Raw genomic sequence first — 19,220 nt, 5'->3', positions numbered from 1 at the left:
GAAACAACAGGGCCAGACAACATGTTACTGATGTCTGCTGAAACAACAGGGCCAGATAAAATGTTACTGATGTCTGCTGAAACAACTGGGTTGATCAACAACTGGAGCTCTCTATCTACGTGGTGACGGCTTTGACTACTACCAGTGTAGTGTAATATCCTATACTATACTCTGACATTAATACAGAACCTGTTGTAGGTTGGTTAACCAGGGTAGTGTAATATCCTATACTATACTCTGACATTAATCATTAATACACTACCTGTTGTAGGTTGGTTAACCAGGGTAGTGTAATATCCTATACCATACTCTGACATTAATACACTACCTGTTGTAGGTTGGTTAACCAGGGTAGTGTAATATCCTATACTATACTCTGACATTAATACACTACCTGTTGTAGGTTGGTTAACCAGGGTAGTGTAATATCCTATACCATACTCTGACATTAATACACAACCTGTTGTGGGTTGGTTAACCAGGGTAGTGTAATATCCTATACTATACTCTGACATTAATACACAACCTGTTGTAGGTTGGTTAACCAGGGTAGTGTAATATCCTATACTATACTCTGACATTAATACACTACCTGTTGTAGGTTGGTTAACCAGGGTAGTGTAATATCCTATACTATACTCTGACATTAATACACTACCTGTTGTAGGTTGGTTAACCAGTGTGATCATTTCTCAAAACAAATCCACCCTGGATATACCCCTCAACTAAAACTATGTGTCTTGAAGGGTACTAAAACTAGCTAGCAATAGCCAGGCTTCACAGCTATCTCCACAGCTAGCATCACGGCTATCTCCACAGCTAGCGCCACAGCTATCTCCACAGCTAGCATCACGGCTATCTCCACAGCTAGCACCACAGCTATCTCCACAGCTATCGCAACAACTATCTCCACAGCTAGCGCCACAGCTATCTCCACAGCTAGCATCACGGCTATCTCCACAGCTAGCACCACAGCTATCTCCACAGCTATCGCAACAACTATCTCCACAGCTAGCGCCACAGCTATCTCCACAGCTAGCGCCACAGCTATCTCCACAGCTGGCACCACAGCTATCTTCACAGCTAGCATCATGGTTATCTCCACAGCTAGCGCCACAGCTAGCGCCACAGTAAAAGCTATATTAAAATGATCTATGTCTGGGTGTTTACACAGACAACTGCTGCATGCTCCTGCAATAGAACAGTAAATACAATCATGTCACGAGGAAACAGACATCTCCCTGTGCGTCATAAAAGCCCCTCTGAACAGACTAGTGGGTCAACTCGTCATTGGGCTTATATAAGAGACTCTGTGTGGTTTTATGTGATGTTGGTCACTGATGAATGAGGGAGAGTAGGAGGGTATTGTCTCTGTCAGGAATAGTGGATTTAACCCAGGTCTCTGATGAATGAGGGAGAGTAGGAGGGTATTGTCTCTGTCAGGGGTAGTGGATTTAACCCAGGTCTCTGATGAATGAGGGAGAGTAGGAGGGTATTGTCTCTGTCAGGAATAGTGGATTTAACCCAGGTCTCTGATGAATGAGGGAGAGTAGGAGGGTATTGTCTCTGTCAGGGGTAGTGGATTTAACCCAGGTCTCTGATGAATGAGGGAGAGTAGGAGGGTATTGTCACTGTCAGGGGTAGTGGATTTAACCCAGGTCTCTGATGAATGAGGGAGAGTAGGAGGGTATTGTCTCTGTTAGGGGGAGTGGATTTAACCCAGGTCACTGATGTGGAGGGAGAGTAGGAGGGTATTGTCTCTGTCAGGGGGAGTGGATTTAACCCAGGTCTCTGATGAATGAGGGAGAGTAGGAGGGTATTGTCTCTGTCAGGAATAGTGGATTTAACCCAGGTCACTGATGAATGAGGGAGAGTAGGAGGGTATTGTCACTGTCAGGGGTAGTGGATTTAACCCAGGTCACTGATGAATGAGGGAGAGTAGGAGGGTATTGTCACTGTCAGGGGTAGTGGATTTAACCCAGGTCACTGATGTGGAGGGAGGTGAGGTAGAGTGTTTGGACTGAACCATAAAGGAGGAGAGGGGTGTGTGAGGTAGAGTGTTTGGACTGAACCATAAAGGAGGTGAGGGGTGTGTGAGGTAGAGTGTTTGGACTGAACCATAAAGGAGGTGAGGGGTGTGTGAGGTAGAGTGTTTGGACTGAACCATAAAGGAGGTGAGGGGTGTGTGAGGTAGAGTTTGGACTGAACCATAAAGGAGGTGAGGGGTGTGTGAGGTAGAGTGTTTGGACTGAACCATAAAGGAGGTGAGGGGTGTGTGAGGTAGTGTTTGGACTGAACCATAAAGGAGGTGAGGGGTGTGTGAGGTAGAGTGTTTGGACTGAACCATAAAGGAGGTGAGTGGTGTGTGAGGTAGAGTGTTTGGACTGAACCATAAAGGAGGTGAGGGGTGTGTGAGGTAGAGTGTTTGGACTGAACCATAAAGGAGGTGAGGGGTGTGTGAGGTAGAGTGTTTGGACTGAACCATAAAGGAGGTGAGGGGTGTGTGAGGTAGAGTGTTTGGACTGAACCATAAAGGAGGTGAGGGGTGTGTGAGGTAGTGTTTGGACTGAACCATAAAGGAGGTGAGGGGTGTGTGAGGTAGAGTGTTTGGACTGAACCATAAAGGAGGTGAGAGGTGTGTGAGGTAGTGTTTGGACTGAACCATAAAGGAGGTGAGGGGTGTGTGAGGTAGAGTGTTTGGACTGAACCATAAAGGAGGTGAGGGGTGTGTGTTTGTGCTTTGACTGTACCATGGTCCTGATCCGGAGCCTCCAGGTTGTATCCATACCCCAGCAGGGTGCGGACAGCCTCCCTCAGACTGTCCTTGTTGGACTTCTTGGTCCTCTCGTCCAGCAGAGTGTACGGAACCAAGCGGGGGTTCCTACGATTCTTCACATCCTTCACAAGGAAGGGGGAGATAGTTAGGACTTCATAAACACACTGAACTAAAGAAGAGGAGTTAGGACTTCATAAACACACTGAACTAAAGAAGAGGAGTTAGGACTTCATCAACACACTGAACTAAAGAAGAGGAGTTAGGACTTCATAAACACACTGAACTAAAGAAGAGGAGGACTTCATCAACACACTGAACTAAAGAAGAGGAGTTAGGACTTCATCAACACACTGAACTAAAGAAGAGGAGTTAGGACTTCATCAACACACTGAACTAAAGAAGAGGAGGACTTCATAAACACACTGAACTAAAGAAGAGGAGTTAGGACTTCATAAACACACTGAACTAAAGAAGAGAAGTTAGGACTTCATAAACACACTGAACTAAAGAAGAGGAGTTAGGACTTCATCAACACACTGAACTAAAGAAGAGGAGGACTTCATAAACACACTGAACTAAAGAAGAGGAGTTAGGACTTCATAAACAAACTGAACTAAAGAAGAGAAGTTAGGACTTCATCAACACACTGAACTAAAGAAGAGGAGTTAGGACTTCATAAACACACTGAACTAAAGAAGATGAGTTAGGACTTCATAAACACACTGAACTAAAGAAGAGGAGGACTTCATAAACACACTGAACTAAAGAAGAGGAGTTAGGACTTCATAAACACACTGAACTAAAGAAGATGAGTTAGGACTTCATCAACACACTGACCTAAAGAAGAGGAGGACTTCATAAACACACTGAACTAAAGAAGAGGAGTTAGGACTTCATCAACACACTGAACTAAAGAAGATGAGTTAGGACTTCATAAACACACTGAACTAAAGAAGAGAAGTTAGGACTTTATAAACACACTGAACTAAAGAAGAGGAGTTAGGACTTCATCAACACACTGAACTAAAGAAGAGGAGGACTTCATAAACACACTGAACTAAAGAAGAGGAGTTAGGACTTCATAAACACACTGAACTAAAGAAGAGGAGTTAGGACTTCATCAACACACTGAACTAAAGAAGAGGAGGACTTCATAAACACACTGAACTAACGAAGAGGAGGACTTCATAAACACACTGAACTAAAGAAGAGGAGGACTTTATAAACACACTGAACTAAAGAAGAGAAGTTAGGACTTCATAAACACACTGAACTAAAGAAGAGGAGTTAGGACTTCATAAACACACTGAACTAAAGAAGAGGAGTTAGGACTTCATAAACACACTGAACTAAAGAAGAGGAGTTAGGACTTCATCAACACACTGAACTAAAGAAGAGGAGTTAGGACTTCATAAACACACTGAACTAAAGAAGAGGAGTTAGGACTTCATCAACACACTGAACTAAAGAAGAGGAGTTAGGACTTCATAAACACACTGAACTAAAGAAGAGGAGGACTTCATAACACACTACCTTCCTACCAGTCATCCCCTATCCTTCCTACCAGTCATCCCATCTCTTTCCTACCAGTCATCCCATCTCCTTCCTACCAGTCATCCCCTCTCCTTCCTCCATGTAGCAGTCCTACAAGTCATACCCTCTCCTTCCTACCAGTCACCCCCTCTCCTTCCTCCATGTAGCAGTCCTACCAGTCATCCCATCTCCTTCCTAACAGCCATCCACACTCCTTCCTACCAGTCATCCCATCTCCTTCCTTCCAGTCATCCCATCTCCTTCCTTCCAGCCATCCACACTCCTTCCTACCAGTCATCCCCTCTCCTTCCTTCCAGTCATCCCATCTCCTTCCTTCCAGCCATCCACACTCCTTCTTACCAGTCATCCCCTCTCCTTCCTACCAGTCATCCCATCTCCTTCCTTCCAGCCATCCACACTCCTTCCTACCAGTCATCCCCTCTCCTTCCTACCAGTCATCCCCTCTCCTTCCTCCATGTAGCAGTCCTACCAGTCATACCCTCTCCTTCCTACCAGCCATCCCCTCTCCTTCCTAACAGTCATCCCCTCTCCTTCCTCCATGTAGCAGTCCTACCAGTCATCCCCTCTCCATCCTAGCAGTCATCCCCTCTCCTTCCTACCAGCCATCCCCTCTACTTCCTACCAGTCATCCCCTCTCCTTCCTCCATGTAGCAGTCCTACCAGTCATCCCATATCCTTCCTACCAGTCATCCCCTCTCCTTCCTACCAGTCATTCCCTCTCCTTCCTACCAGTCATCCCCTCTCATTTCTACCAGTCATCCCCTCTCCTTCCTCTATGTAGCAGTCCTACCAGTCATCCCCTTTCCTTCCTACCAGTCATCCCCTCTCCTTCCTACCAGTCATCCCCTCTCCTTCCTACCAGTCATCCCCTCTCCTTCCTACCAGTCATCCCCTATCCTTCCTCCATGTAGCAGTCCTACCAGTCATCCCCTCACCTTCCTACCAGTCATCCCCTCTCCTTCCTACCAGTCATCCCCTCTCCTTCCTACCAGTCACCCCCTCTCCTTCCTACCAGTCATCCCCTCTCCTTCCTACCAGTCATCCCCTCTCCTTCCTACCAGTCATCCCCTCTCCTTCCTACCAGCCATCCCCTCTCCTTCCTACCAGTCATCCCCTCTCCTTCCTCCATGTAGCAGTCCTACCAGTCATCCCATATCCGTCCTACCAGTCATCCCCTCTCCTTCCTACCAGTCATCCCATATCCGTCCTACCAGTCATCCCCTCTCATTCCTACCAGTCATCCCCTCTCCTTCCTCCATGTAGCAGTCCTACCAGTCATCCCCTTTCCTTCCTACCAGTCATCCCCTCTCCTTCCTACCAGTCATCCCCTCTCCTTCCTACCAGTCATCCCCTCTCCTTCCTACCAGTCATCCCCTATCCTTACTACCAGTCATCCCCTATCCTTCCTCCATGTAGCAGTCCTACCAGTCATCCCATCTCCTTCCTACCAGTCATCCCATCTCCTTCCTACCAGTCATCCCCTCTCCTTCCTACCACTCATCCCATCTCCTTCCTACCAGTCATCCCATCTCCTTCATACCAGTCATCCCATCTCCTTCCTACCAGTAATCCCATCTCCTTCATACCAGTCATCCCCTCTCCTTCCTACCAGTCATCCCCTCTCCTTCCTACCAGTCATCCCCTCTCATTCCTACCAGTCATCCCCTCTCCTTCCTTCCAGCCATCCACACTCCTTCCTACCAGTCATCCCCTCTATTTCCTACCAGTAATCCCATCTCCTTCCTACCAGTAATCCCATCTCCTTCCTACCAGTAATTCCATCTCCTTCCTACCAGTCATCCCCTCTCCTTCATCCATGTAGCAGCCCTACCAGTCATCCCCTCTCCTTCCTCCATGTAGCAGTCCTACCAGTCATCCCCTCTCCTTCCTACCAGTTATCCCCTCTCCTTCCTACCAGTCATCCCCTCTCCTTCCTCCATGTAGCAGCCCTACCAATCATCCCCTCTCCTTCCTACCAGTCATCCCCTCTCCTTCCTCCATGTAGAAGCCCTACCAGTCATCCCCTCTCCTAGCCCTCTCCCTCCACCCACCACTCTCCACCCTGTAGTATAGTCTGTAGTCTGTAGTCTAGTCATTAGTATGTACTAAGCTAAGGTTAACTTGAGCTGACAGGCAGATCAGGAAAACTCCAGACTCGCACCTCCCAGTGGTGATAGTTCTAGCTACAGCAGCACCTCTGTAGTGGGCCCATCAGTACCTCTGTAGTGGGCCCAGCAGAACCTCTGTAGTGGGCCCATCAGTACCTCTGTAGTGGGCCCAGTAGCACCTCTGTAGTGGGCCCAGCAGAACCTCTGTAGTGGGCCCATCAGCACCTCTGTAGTGGGTCCATAAGCACCTCTGTAGTGGGCCCATCAGAACCTCTGTAGTGGGCCCATCAGCACCTCTGTAGTGGGCTCATAAGCACCTCTGTAGTGGGCCCATCAGCACCTCTGTAGTGGGCCCATCAGTACCTCTGTAGTGGGCCCATCAGCACCTCTGTAGTGGGCCCACCAGTACCTCTGTAGTGGGCCCACCAGTACCTCTGTAGTGGGCCCATCAGAACCTCTGTAGTGGGCCCATCAGTACCTCTGTAGTGGGCCCATCAGAACCTCTGTAGTGGGCCCATCAGTACCTCTGTAGTGGGCCCATCAGTACCTCTGTAGTGGGCCCAGTAGAACCTCTGTAGTGGGCCCATCAGCACCTCTGTAGTGGGCCTATCAGCACCTCTGTAGTGGGCCCAGTAGAATCTCTGTAGTGGGCCCATCAGTACCTCTGTAGTGGGCCCAGTAGAACCTCTGTAGTGGGCCCATCAGTACCTCTGTAGTGGGCCCATCAGTAACTCTGTAGTGGGCCCATCAGTACCTCTGTAGTGGGCCCAGTAGCACCTCTGTAGTGGGCCCAGCAGAACCTCTGTAGTGGGCCAATCAGCACCTCTGTAGTGGGTCCATAAGCACCTCTGTAGTGGGCCCATCAGAACCTCTGTAGTGGGCCCATCAGCACCTCTGTAGTGGGCTCATAAGCACCTCTGTAGTGGGCCCATCAGCACCTCTGTAGTGGGCCCATCAGTACCTCTGTAGTGGGCCCATCAGCACCTCTGTAGTGGGCCCACCAGTACCTCTGTAGTGGGCCCACCAGTACCTCTGTAGTGGGCCCATCAGAACCTCTGTAGTGGGCCCATCAGTACCTCTGTAGTGGGCCCATAAGAACCTCTGTAGTGGGCCCATCAGTACCTCTGTAGTGGGCCCATCAGTACCTCTGTAGTGGGCCCAGTAGAACCTCTGTAGTGGGCCCATCAGCACCTCTGTAGTGGGCCTATCAGCACCTCTGTAGTGGGCCCAGTAGAATCTCTGTAGTGGGCCCATCAGTACCTCTGTAGTGGGCCCAGTAGAACCTCTGTAGTGGGCCCATCAGCACCTCTGTAGTGGGCCCAGTAGAATCTCTGTAGTGGGCCCATCAGTACCTCTGTAGTGGGCCCATCAGTACCTCTGTAGTGGGCCCATTAGTACCTCTGTAGTGGGCCCAGTAGAAACTCTGTAGTGGGCCCATCAGCACCTCTGTAGTGGGCCCAGTAGAACCTCTGTAGTGGGCCCAGTAGAACCTCTGTAGTGGGCCCATCAGTAACTCTGTAGTGGGCCCATCAGCACCTCTGTAGTGGGCCCAGTAGAACCTCTGTAGTGGGCCCAGTAGAACCTCTGTAGTGGGCCCATCAGTAACTCTGTAGTGGGCCCATTAAAGATGCCAAGGGTCCCATACAATTTTCTTTGGGCAGCTGTTGAGCTGTTTCAGCACCCTGGTCAACGCCCCCCCCCCACCCCCCCCCCCCCCCCCCCCCCCCCCCCCACCACCACCCCCACCCCACCCCCACCCCCCACCACCACTACCACCACCCCCACCACCACACACAAACACACACACCTTTGGGTGACACACCTGCTGGATGCCGTAGGTCCAGCCCTGGCGTATGCGATCCCTGGCCCACACATTGTGAGCGTTCTCCGCCAGCTTGTCCACCATGGCCTCCTGGGTAGAGGCCAGCTTGATGTGCCCCAGGTCCATAGGAGCAGGCTTGTAGCCACTAGACAGCTCATAACTGGACCAGAGAGAACGCATGGACACATAGAGAGAGAGAAAACATTAGTCTAGGGAGACGCTGTTGGATGGGAGAAAAATTGTTTGGCGTGAGAATGTTTACCCATCTGGTGAAGGACTAGGTTCAAATATTAAAACAGACACCCATCTGGTAAAGGACTAGGTTAAAACAGACACAAATCTGATAAAGGACTAGATTATAACATTAAAACAGACACCCATCTGGTAAAGGACTAGGTTAAAACAGACACAAATCTGATAAAGGACTAGATTATAACATTAAAACAGACACCCATCTGATAAAGGACTAGGTTATAACATTAAAACAGACACCCATCTGGTAAAGGACTAGGTTAAAACAGACACAAATCTGATAAAGGACTAGATTATAACATTAAAACAGACACCCATCTGATAAAGGACTAGGTTAAAACATTAAAACAGACACCCATCTGGTAAAGGACTAGAATAAAACATTAAAACAGACACCCATCTGGTAAAGGACTAGGTTAAAACATTAAAACAGACACCCATCTGGTAAAGGACTAGGTTATAACATTAAAACAAACACCCATCTGGTAAAGGACTAGGTTATAGCATTAAAACAGACACCCATCTGGTAAAGGATTAGGATAAAACAAACACCCATCTGATAAAGGACTAGATTAAAACATTAAAACAGACACCCATCTGATAAAGGACTAGATTAAAACACTAAAACAGACACCCATCTGGTAAAGGATTAGGATAAAACAAACACCCATCTGATAAAGGATTAGGATAAAACACTAAAACAGACACCCATCTGGTAAAGGACTAGATTAAAACATTAAAACAGACACCCATCTGGTAAAGGACTAGATTAAAACATTAAAACAAACACCCATCTGATAAAGGACTAGGTTAAAACATTAAAACAGACACCCATCTGGTAAAGGATAAAACAAACACCCATCTGAAAAAGGACTAGATTAAAACATTAAAACAGACACCCATCTGATAAAGGACTAGATTAAAACATTAAAACAGACACCCATCTGGTAAAGGACTAGATTAAAACATTAAAACAGACACCCATCTGGTAAAGGACTAGATTAAAACATTAAAACAGACACCCATCTGATAAAGGACTAGGTTAAAATATTAAAACAGACACCCATCTGATAAAGGACTAGATTAAAACATTAAAACAGACACCCATCTGATAAAGGACTAGGTTATAACATTAAAACAGACACCCATCTGGTAAAGGACTAGGTTATAACATTAAAACAGACACCCATCTGGTAAAGGACTAGGATAAAACAGAAACCCATCTGATAAAGGACTAGCTAAAAACAGAAAAAGACTCATTTTTGGTAAGGCACAAGCTAAGGCAAAATATGCACTTAAACTGAAATGTGTACCAGTACATCCAACACACTAGCAGTCATTGACATTGCACTTGGAGAACGTAAATAGCTATGAGCAGAGATGTCAATCTTAGTGACTAGCAGCAGAGGCTGGAGAACATACAGTAGGTGCTAACTGTTGTGTAATAAGATGGTACAGACCGACTGAAGTGAGGAAAGTGACTCACGTGGCGGAGAGCTTGAGGTTCTTCACCTTCTCCACAGCGTGCTCATCAGCCAGCCCCACGTGGCAACCCAGGGCCAAGAGAGTCCTTCAGACCAATCAGAAAGGAGAAGTCAGCTTCACTAAGAGAGGGTGTGACTAACTTCACACAAATCAAATCGTATTTGCCACATGCCCCCGAATACAACAGGTGTAGTAGACTTTACAGTGAAATGCTGAATACAACAGGTGTAGTAGACTTTACTGTGAAATGCTGAATACAACAGCTGTAGTAGACCTTACAGTGAAATGCTGAATACAACAGGTGCTCTCGATGGTGCAGCTGTAGGACCTTTAGATGATCTGAGGACCCATGCCAAATCTTTTCAGTCACCTGAGGGGGAATAGGTTTTGTCGTGCCCTCTTTACGACTGTCTTGGTGTGTTTGGAGCATGATAGTTTGTTGGTGATGTGGACACCATGGAACTTGAAGTTCTCAACCTGCTCCCAGTCAATTTTTTATTGAACATTTATTTCACCTTGTTCAGGGGCAGAACGGCAGATTTTTACCTTGTCAGCTCGGGGATTCAATCCAGCAACCTTTCGGTTACTGGCCCAACGCTCTAACCACTAGGTTACCTGCCTCCCCGATGAAAATGGGGGGAGTGCTCGGTCCTCCTTTTCCCGTAGTCCACAATCATCTCCTTTGTCTTGATCACGTTGAGGGAGTGGTTGTTGTCCTGGCACCTCACGGCCAGGTCTCTGACGTCCACCGTACCATCGTTGTCTGTGATCAGGCCTACAGTACCACTGTTATGTCATCGTTAGCACAATGTCAGCCAAAGATAAGCTAACTCCTCGTTAGTCTTGCGACAAAAGAAAGCACGGCTCTCGACTGATAAGCAGTGAAGGACATGCGGTGTAGTCAACGCAGCATGGTAGTGGGTTGATCTAAACGAGACAGCGACCAGTTTCAACTGTTCTGCCTTATTATTATTCGACCATGCTGGTCATTTATGAACATTTCAACATCTTGGCCATGTTCTGTTATAATCTCTACCCGGCACAGCCAGAAGAGGACTGGCCACCCCACATAGCCTGGTTCCTCTCTAGGTTTCTTCCTAGGTTCTGGCCTTTCTAGGGAGTTTTTCCTAGCCACCGTGCTTCTACACCTGCATTGCTTGCTGTTTGGGGTTTTAGGCTGGGTTTCTGTACAGCACTTTGAGATATCAGCTGATGTACGAAGGGCTATATAAATAAATTTGATTTGATTTAGTAATTCCACCCTTCCAGGGACCGATCTTGATACAGACAGGAAACTGTTGAGCGTGAAAAACCCAGCAGCGTTGCAGTTCTTGACACAAACCGATGCTCCTGGCACCTACTTCCACACCCCGTTCAAAGACACTTAAGTCTTTTGTCTTCTGAATGGCACAAATACATAATCAATGTCTCAATCTTTCTTTCTCCTCCCCTTCATTTACACGGATTGAAGTGGTTTTACAAGTGACATCAATAAGGGATCATGGCTTTCACCTGGATTCACCTGGTCACAGAAAGAGCAGGTGTTCCTAATGTTTTGTACACTCAGTGTATAGTACTTGGTGTGTCTGTCAGATCTGATGGATGTTTTGTACACTCAGTGTATAGTACTTGATGTGTCTGTCAGATCTGATGGCTCCATGAGAGTCCAGGATGAATAATTCACCTGGTCACAGAAAAGAGCAGGTGTTCCTAATGTTTTGTACACTCAGTGTATAGTAGTTGGTGTGTCTGTCAGATCTGATGCTCCATGAGAGTCCAGTCTGAAATACAGTGTTTAATCCCTGCTGTGAACACTACTGAATACTGAATACTGAATGACGTAATAGTTTACAACAAGAAGACCCCGGCCGTTCTGTTCCAGTCCCTGCCTGCCTCAAGCTGTGTCCCAAATGGAACTCGATTCCCTTTATAGCACACTACTTTTGACCAGGGCCCATAGGGCTCTAATTGAAAAGTAGTGCACGATATAGGGAATATGTTGCCATTGAGCACACACACACACTCTCCATTATAATCCACTAAGTATAATTAAAATAAATGCTCTCCAGCCGTGCCTGCATCCCAAATGGGACCCTTTTCCGTACATAGTGCACTACTTTTTACCAAATTCCTATGGGCCCTGGTCAAAAGTAGTGCACTATATAGGGAATAGGGCTGTAGTATAGAGTAGTGCACTATATAGGGAATAGGGCTGTAGTATAAAGTAGTGCACTATATAGGGAATAGGGCTGTAGTATAAAGTAGTGCACTATAGGGAATAGGGCTGTAGTATAAAGTAGTGCACTATATAGGGAATAGAGCTGTAGTATAAAGTAGTGCACTATATAGGGAATAGGGCTGTAGTATAAAGTAGTGCACTATATAGGGAATAGAGCTGTAGTATAAAGTAGTGCACTATATAGGGAATAGAGTGCCATTTGGGACATTGTGTGTCTGAGATTCAGGTCACAGAATTAATTTCTGCATTTAGATGGCACTCCGTCTCAGTCTTCATCTCTCTCTCTCTCTCTCCTTCTCATCTCCAGGAAATATGCAATTAATTAAAACTAACAAAGTTGTCCCGACAGGATTTTTAAATTACTCCTGGAATTCAAATAGGCGGTTTCTTGCTGAGAGAGAAGTAGTCTAATGGGTGTGATATTCAGTTCATGGAGAGCTGAACCAGGTATTGAAAATCATTTCTCCTGACAAAAAGTTAATTGATCATAGAAATGGGTAAGAGTCGAACACAAAGAATAACACCACTCTGTGATGATGTACTGATCAAGAGAACTTGGGACATGTTTGAAAAATCATAAAACTGACTGCAATATAGTTAAAATGTATGTTTGTTCTACAGAAATCCACCCATCAGACCATTCCTCCATTCCATTACATGTTCTGTCTGTGTCATTTGGGTCATATGCCAAAACCAGCAGGAACAGTCTGGATAGTTTCAACTAGGGATTGTACCCAGAAGGAACAGTCTGGATAGTTTCAACTAGGGATTGTACCCAGCAGGAACAGTCTGGATAGTTTCAACTAGGGATTGTACCCAGCAGGAACAGTCTGGATCGTTTCAACTAGGGATTGTACCCAGCAGGAACAGTCTGGATAGTTTCAACTAGGGATTGTACCCAGCAGGAACAGTCTGGATCGTTTCAACTAGGGACTGTACCCAAAAGGAACAGTCTGGATAGTTTCAACTAGGGACTGTACCCAGCAGGAACAGTCTGGATAGTTTCAACTAGGGATTGTACCCAGCAGGAACAGTCTGGATAGTTTCAACTAGGGACTGTACCCAGCAGGAACAGTCTGGATAGTTTCAACTAGGGATTGTAACTAGCAGCAACAGTATGTAGGGTGGTAACTAGGGATTGTACCCAGCGGGAACAGTATTCAGGGTGGTAACTGGGGGTTGTACCTAATAGGATGGGTGTGTAGGGTGGTAACTAGGAATTGTACCCAGTAGCAACAGTGTCCAGTGTGGTAACTGGGGGTTGTACCCAGCAGGAACAGTATCCAGGGTGGTAACTGGGGGTTGTAACCAGCAGGAATAGTATCCAGGGTGGTAACTAGGGATTATACCCAGCAGGAATATTATCCAGGGTGGTCACTAGGGGTTGTACACAGCAGAAACAGTATTCAGGGTGGTCACTAGGGATTATACCCAGCAGGAATATTATCCAGGGTGGTCACTAGGGATTGTACACAGCAGAAACAGTATCCAGGGTGGTCACTAGGGATTGTACCCAGCAGGAACAGTATTCAGAGTGGTAACTAGGGATTGTACCCAGTAGAAACAGTATTCATGGTGGTCACTAGGGATTGTACCCAGCAGGAACAGTATTCATGGTGGTCACTAGGGATTGTACCCAGCAGAAACAGTATTCAGGGTGGTAACTAGGGATTGTACCCAGTAGAAACAGTATTCAGGGTGGTCACTAGGGATTGTACCCAGCAGAAACAGTATTCAGGGTGGTCACTAGGGATTGTACCCAGTAGAAACAGTATTCAGGGTGGTCACTAGGGATTGTACCCAGCAGAAACAGTATTCATGGTGGTCACTAGGGATTGTACCCAGCAGGAACAGTATTCAGGGTGGTCACTAGGGATTGTACCCAGTAGAAACAGTATTCAGGGTGGTCACTAGGGATTGTACCCAGCAGGAACAGTATTCAGAGTGGTCACTAGGGATTGTACCCAGCAGGAACAGTATTCAGGGTGGTAACTAGGGATTGTACCCAGCAGGAACAGTATTCAGAGTGGTAACTAGGGATTGTACCCAGCAGCAACAGTATTCAGGGTGGTCACTAGGGATTGTACCCAGTAGAAACAGTATTCAGGGTGGTAACTAGGGATTGTACCCAGCAGAAACAGTATTCAGAGTGGTAACTAGGGATTGTACCCAGCAGAAACAGTATTCAGGGTGGTCACTAGGGATTGTACCCAGTAGAAACAGTATTCAGAGTGGTAACTAGGGATTGTACCCAGTAGAAACAGTATTCAGGGTGGTAACTAGGGATTGTACCCAGCAGAAACAGTATTCAGGGTGGTCACTAGGGATTGTACCCAGCAGGAACAGTATCCAGGGTGGTAACTAGGGATTGTACCCAGCAGAAACAGTATTCAGAGTGGTCACTAGGGATTGTACCCAGCAGAAACAGTATCCATGGTGGTCACTAGGGATTGTACCCAGCAGCAACAGTATCCAGGGTGGTAACTAGGGATTGTACCCAGCAGGAACAGTATCCAGGGTGGTCACTAGGGATTGTACCCAGCAGAAACAGTATTCAGGGTGGTCACTAGGGATTGTACACAGCAGGAACAGTATCCAGGGTGGTCACTGGGGGTTGTACCCAGTAGCAACAGTGTCCAGTGTGGTAACTGGGGGTTGTAACCAGCAGGAACAGTATCCAGGGTGGTAACTGGGGGTTGTAACCAGCAGGAACAGTATTCAGGGTGGTAACTAGGGATTGTCCCCAGCAGCAACAGTATCCATGGTGGTCACTAGGGATTGTACCCAGCAGGAACAGTATTCAGGGTGGTAACTAGGGATTGTACACAGCAGAAACAGTATTCAGGGTGGTCACTAGGGATTGTACCCAGCAGGAACAGTATCCAGGGTGGTCACTGGGGGTTGTACCCAGTAGCAACAGTGTCCAGTGTGGTAACTGGGGGTTGTAACCAGCAGGAACAGTATCCAGGGTGGTAACTGGGGGTTGTAACCAGCAGGAATAGTATCCAGGGTGGTAACTAGGGATTGTACCCAGCCGGAACAGTATCCAGGGTGGTAACTAGGGATTGTACCCAGCAGGAATAGTATCCAGGGTGGTAACTGGGGGTTGTAACCAGCAGGAATAGTATCCAGGGTGGTAACTAGGGATTGTACCCAGCAGAAACAGTATTCAGGGTGGTAACTAGGGATTGTACCCAGCAGCAACAGTATCCAGTGTGGTAACTGGGGGTTGTAACCAGCAGGAACAGTATCCAGGGTGGTAACTGGGGGTTGTACCCAGTAGCAACAGTGTCCAGTGTGGTTACTGGGGGTTGTAACCAGCAGGAACAGTATCCAGGGTGGTAACTGGGGGTTGTAACCAGCAGGAACAGTATTCAGGGTGGTCACTAGGGATTGTACCCAGCAGAAACAGTATTCAGGGTGGTAACTAGGGATTGTAACCAGCAGGAACAGTATTCAGGGTGGTAACTAGGGATTGTACCCAGCAGAAACAGTATTCATGGTGGTCACTAGGGAATGTACCCAGCAGAAACAGTATTCATGGTGGTCACTAGGGATTGTACCCAGCAGGAACAGTATTCAGGGTGGTAACTAGGGATTGTACCCAGTAGAAACAGTATTCAGGGTGGTCACTAGGGATTGTACCCAGCAGAAACAGTATTCATGGTGGTCACTAGGGATTGTACCCAGCAGAAACAGTATTCATGGTGGTCACTAGGGATTGTACCCAGCAGGAACAGTATTCAGGGTGGTCACTAGGGATTGTACCCAGTAGAAACAGTATTCAGGGTGGTCACTAGGGATTGTACCCAGCAGGAACAGTATTCAGAGTGGTCACTAGGGATTGTACCCAGCAGGAACAGTATTCAGGGTGGTAACTAGGGATTGTACCCAGCAGGAACAGTATTCAGAGTGGTAACTAGGGATTGTACCCAGCAGCAACAGTATTCAGGGTGGTCACTAGGGATTGTACCCAGTAGAAACAGTATTCAGGGTGGTAACTAGGGATTGTACCCAGCAGAAACAGTATTCAGGGTGGTAACTAGGGATTGTACCCAGCAGAAACAGTATTCAGGGTGGTCACTAGGGATTGTACCCAGTAGAAACAGTATTCAGAGTGGTAACTAGGGATTGTACCCAGTAGAAACAGTATTCAGGGTGGTAACTAGGGATTGTACCCAGCAGAAACAGTATTCAGGGTGGTCACTAGGGATTGTACCCAGCAGGAACAGTATCCAGGGTGGTCACTAGGGATTGTACCCAGCAGGAACAGTATTCAGAGTGGTCACTAGGGATTGTACCCAGCAGGAACAGTATCCATGGTGGTCACTAGGGATTGTACCCAGCAGCAACAGTATCCAGGGTGGTAACTAGGGATTGTACCCAGCAGGAACAGTATCCAGGGTGGTCACTAGGGATTGTACCCAGCAGAAACAGTATTCAGGGTGGTCACTAGGGATTGTACCCAGCAGGAACAGTATTCAGGGTGGTCACTAGGGATTGTACCCAGCAGAAACAGTATTCAGGGTGGTAACTAGGGATTGTCCCCAGCAGCAACAGTATCCATGGTGGTCACTAGGGATTGTACCCAGTAGGAACAGTATTCAGGGTGGTCACTAGGGATTGTACACAGCAGAAACAGTATTCAGGGTGGTCACTAGGGATTGTACCCAGCAGGAACAGTATCCAGGGTGGTCACTAGGGATTGTACCCAGCAGCAACAGTATCCATGGTGGTCACTAGGGATTGTACCCAGCAGGAACAGTATTCAGGGTGGTAACTAGGGATTGTACACAGCAGAAACAGTATTCAGGGTGGTCACTAGGGATTGTACCCAGCAGGAACAGTATCCAGGGTGGTCACTAGGGATTGTACACAGCAGAAACAGTATTCAGGGTGGTCACTAGGGATTGTACCCAGCAGGAACAGTATTCAGGGTGGTCACTAGGGATTGTACCCAGCAGAAACAGTATTCAGGTTGGTAACTAGGGATTGTACCCAGCAGGAACAGTATTCAGGGTGGTAACTAGGGATTGTACCCAGCAGGAACAGTATTCAGGGTGGTAACTAGGGATTGTACCCAGCAGAAACAGTATTCAGGGTGGTAACTAGGGATTGTCCCCAGCAGCAACAGTATCCAGTGTGGTAACTGGGGGTTGTAACCAGCAGGAACAGTATCCAGGGTGGTAACTGGGGGTTGTACCCAGTAGCAACAGTGTCCAGTGTGGTAACTGGGGGTTGTAACCAGAAGGAACAGTATCCAGGGTGGTAACTGGGGGTTGTAACCAGCAGGAATAGTATCCAGGGTGGTAACTAGGGATTGTACCCAGCCGGAACAGTATCCAGGGTGGTAACTAGGGATTGTACCCAGCAGGAATAGTATCCAGGGTGGTAACTGGGGGTTGTAACCAGCAGGAATAGTATCCAGGGTGGTAACTAGGGATTGTACCCAGCAGAAACAGTATTCAGGGTGGTAACTAGGGATTGTACCCAGCAGCAAAAGTATCCAGTGTGGTAACTGGGGGTTGTAACCAGCAGGAACAGTATCCAGGGTGGTATCTGGGGGTTGTACCCAGTTGCAACAGTGTCCAGTGTGGTAACTGGGGGTTGTAACCAGTAGAAACAGTATTCAGGGTGGTCACTAGGGATTGTACCCAGCAGGAACAGTATTCAGAGTGGTCACTAGGGATTGTACCCAGCAGGAACAGTATTCAGGGTGGTAACTAGGGATTGTACCCAGCAGGAACAGTATTCAGAGTGGTAACTAGGGATTGTACCCAGCAGCAACAGTATTCAGGGTGGTCACTAGGGATTGTACCCAGTAGAAACAGTATTCAGGGTGGTAACTAGGGATTGTACCCAGCAGAAACAGTATTCAGGGTGGTAACTAGGGATTATACCCAGCAGAAACAGTATTCAGGGTGGTCACTAGGGATTGTACCCAGTAGAAACAGTATTCAGAGTGGTAACTAGGGATTGTACCCAGTAGAAACAGTATTCAGGGTGGTAACTAGGGATTGTACCCAGCAGAAACAGTATTCAGGGTGGTCACTAGGGATTGTACCCAGCAGGAACAGTATCCAGGGTGGTCACTAGGGATTGTACCCAGCAGGAACAGTATTCAGAGTGGTCACTAGGGATTGTACCCAGCAGGAACAGTATCCATGGTGGTCACTAGGGATTGTACCCAGCAGCAACAGTATCCAGGGTGGTAACTAGGGATTGTACCCAGCAGGAACAGTATCCAGGGTGGTCACTAGGGATTGTACCCAGCAGAAACAGTATTCAGGGTGGTCACTAGGGATTGTACCCAGCAGGAACAGTATTCAGGGTGGTCACTAGGGATTGTACCCAGCAGAAACAGTATTCAGGGTGGTAACTAGGGATTGTCCCCAGCAGCAACAGTATCCATGGTGGTCACTAGGGATTGTACCCAGTAGGAACAGTATTCAGGGTGGTAACTAGGGATTGTACACAGCAGAAACAGTATTCAGGGTGGTCACTAGGGATTGTACCCAGCAGGAACAGTATCCAGGGTGGTCACTAGGGATTGTACCCAGCAGCAACAGTATCCATGGTGGTCACTAGGGATTGTACCCAGCAGGAACAGTATTCAGGGTGGTAACTAGGGATTGTACACAGCAGAAACAGTATTCAGGGTGGTCACTAGGGATTGTACCCAGCAGGAACAGTATCCAGGGTGGTAACTAGGGATTGTACCCAGCAGAAACAGTATTCAGGGTGGTAACTAGGGATTGTACCCAGCAGAAACAGTATCCAGTGTGGTAACTGGGGGTTGTACCCAGCAGGAACAGTATCCAGGGTGGTATCTGGGGGTTGTACCCAGTTGCAACAGTGTCCAGTGTGGTAACTGGGGGTTGTAACCAGTAGAAACAGTATTCAGGGTGGTCACTAGGGATTGTACCCAGCAGGAACAGTATTCAGAGTGGTCTCTAGGGATTGTACCCAGCAGGAACAGTATTC

The 19,220-nt window shown here is 47.4% G+C and overlaps 1 protein-coding gene across 1 annotated transcript in view; it reads right to left on the bottom strand.

Annotated features, from left to right (window-relative positions):
* LOC110516746 (ryanodine receptor 2) overlaps window positions 1-19,220 on the bottom strand; it is a 563,076-nt gene that overhangs the window by 229,477 nt on the left and 314,379 nt on the right. The window contains exons 24-26 of the mRNA XM_036960048.1: window positions 9,999-10,082; window positions 8,261-8,420; window positions 2,751-2,898 (exon numbers count right to left, since the gene is read on the bottom strand). Of these exons, the coding sequence (XP_036815943.1) occupies window positions 2,751-2,898; window positions 8,261-8,420; window positions 9,999-10,082 (392 nt within the window). The remainder of the gene's footprint in view (window positions 1-2,750; window positions 2,899-8,260; window positions 8,421-9,998; window positions 10,083-19,220) is intronic.

This window comes from Oncorhynchus mykiss, chromosome 23 (assembly GCF_013265735.2).
Source record: "Oncorhynchus mykiss isolate Arlee chromosome 23, USDA_OmykA_1.1, whole genome shotgun sequence".
Classification (NCBI taxonomy): Eukaryota; Metazoa; Chordata; class Actinopteri; order Salmoniformes; family Salmonidae; genus Oncorhynchus; species Oncorhynchus mykiss.
The sequence above is the reverse complement of the archived record's forward strand: the minus strand, read 5'-3'. Positions and strand labels throughout refer to the sequence as shown.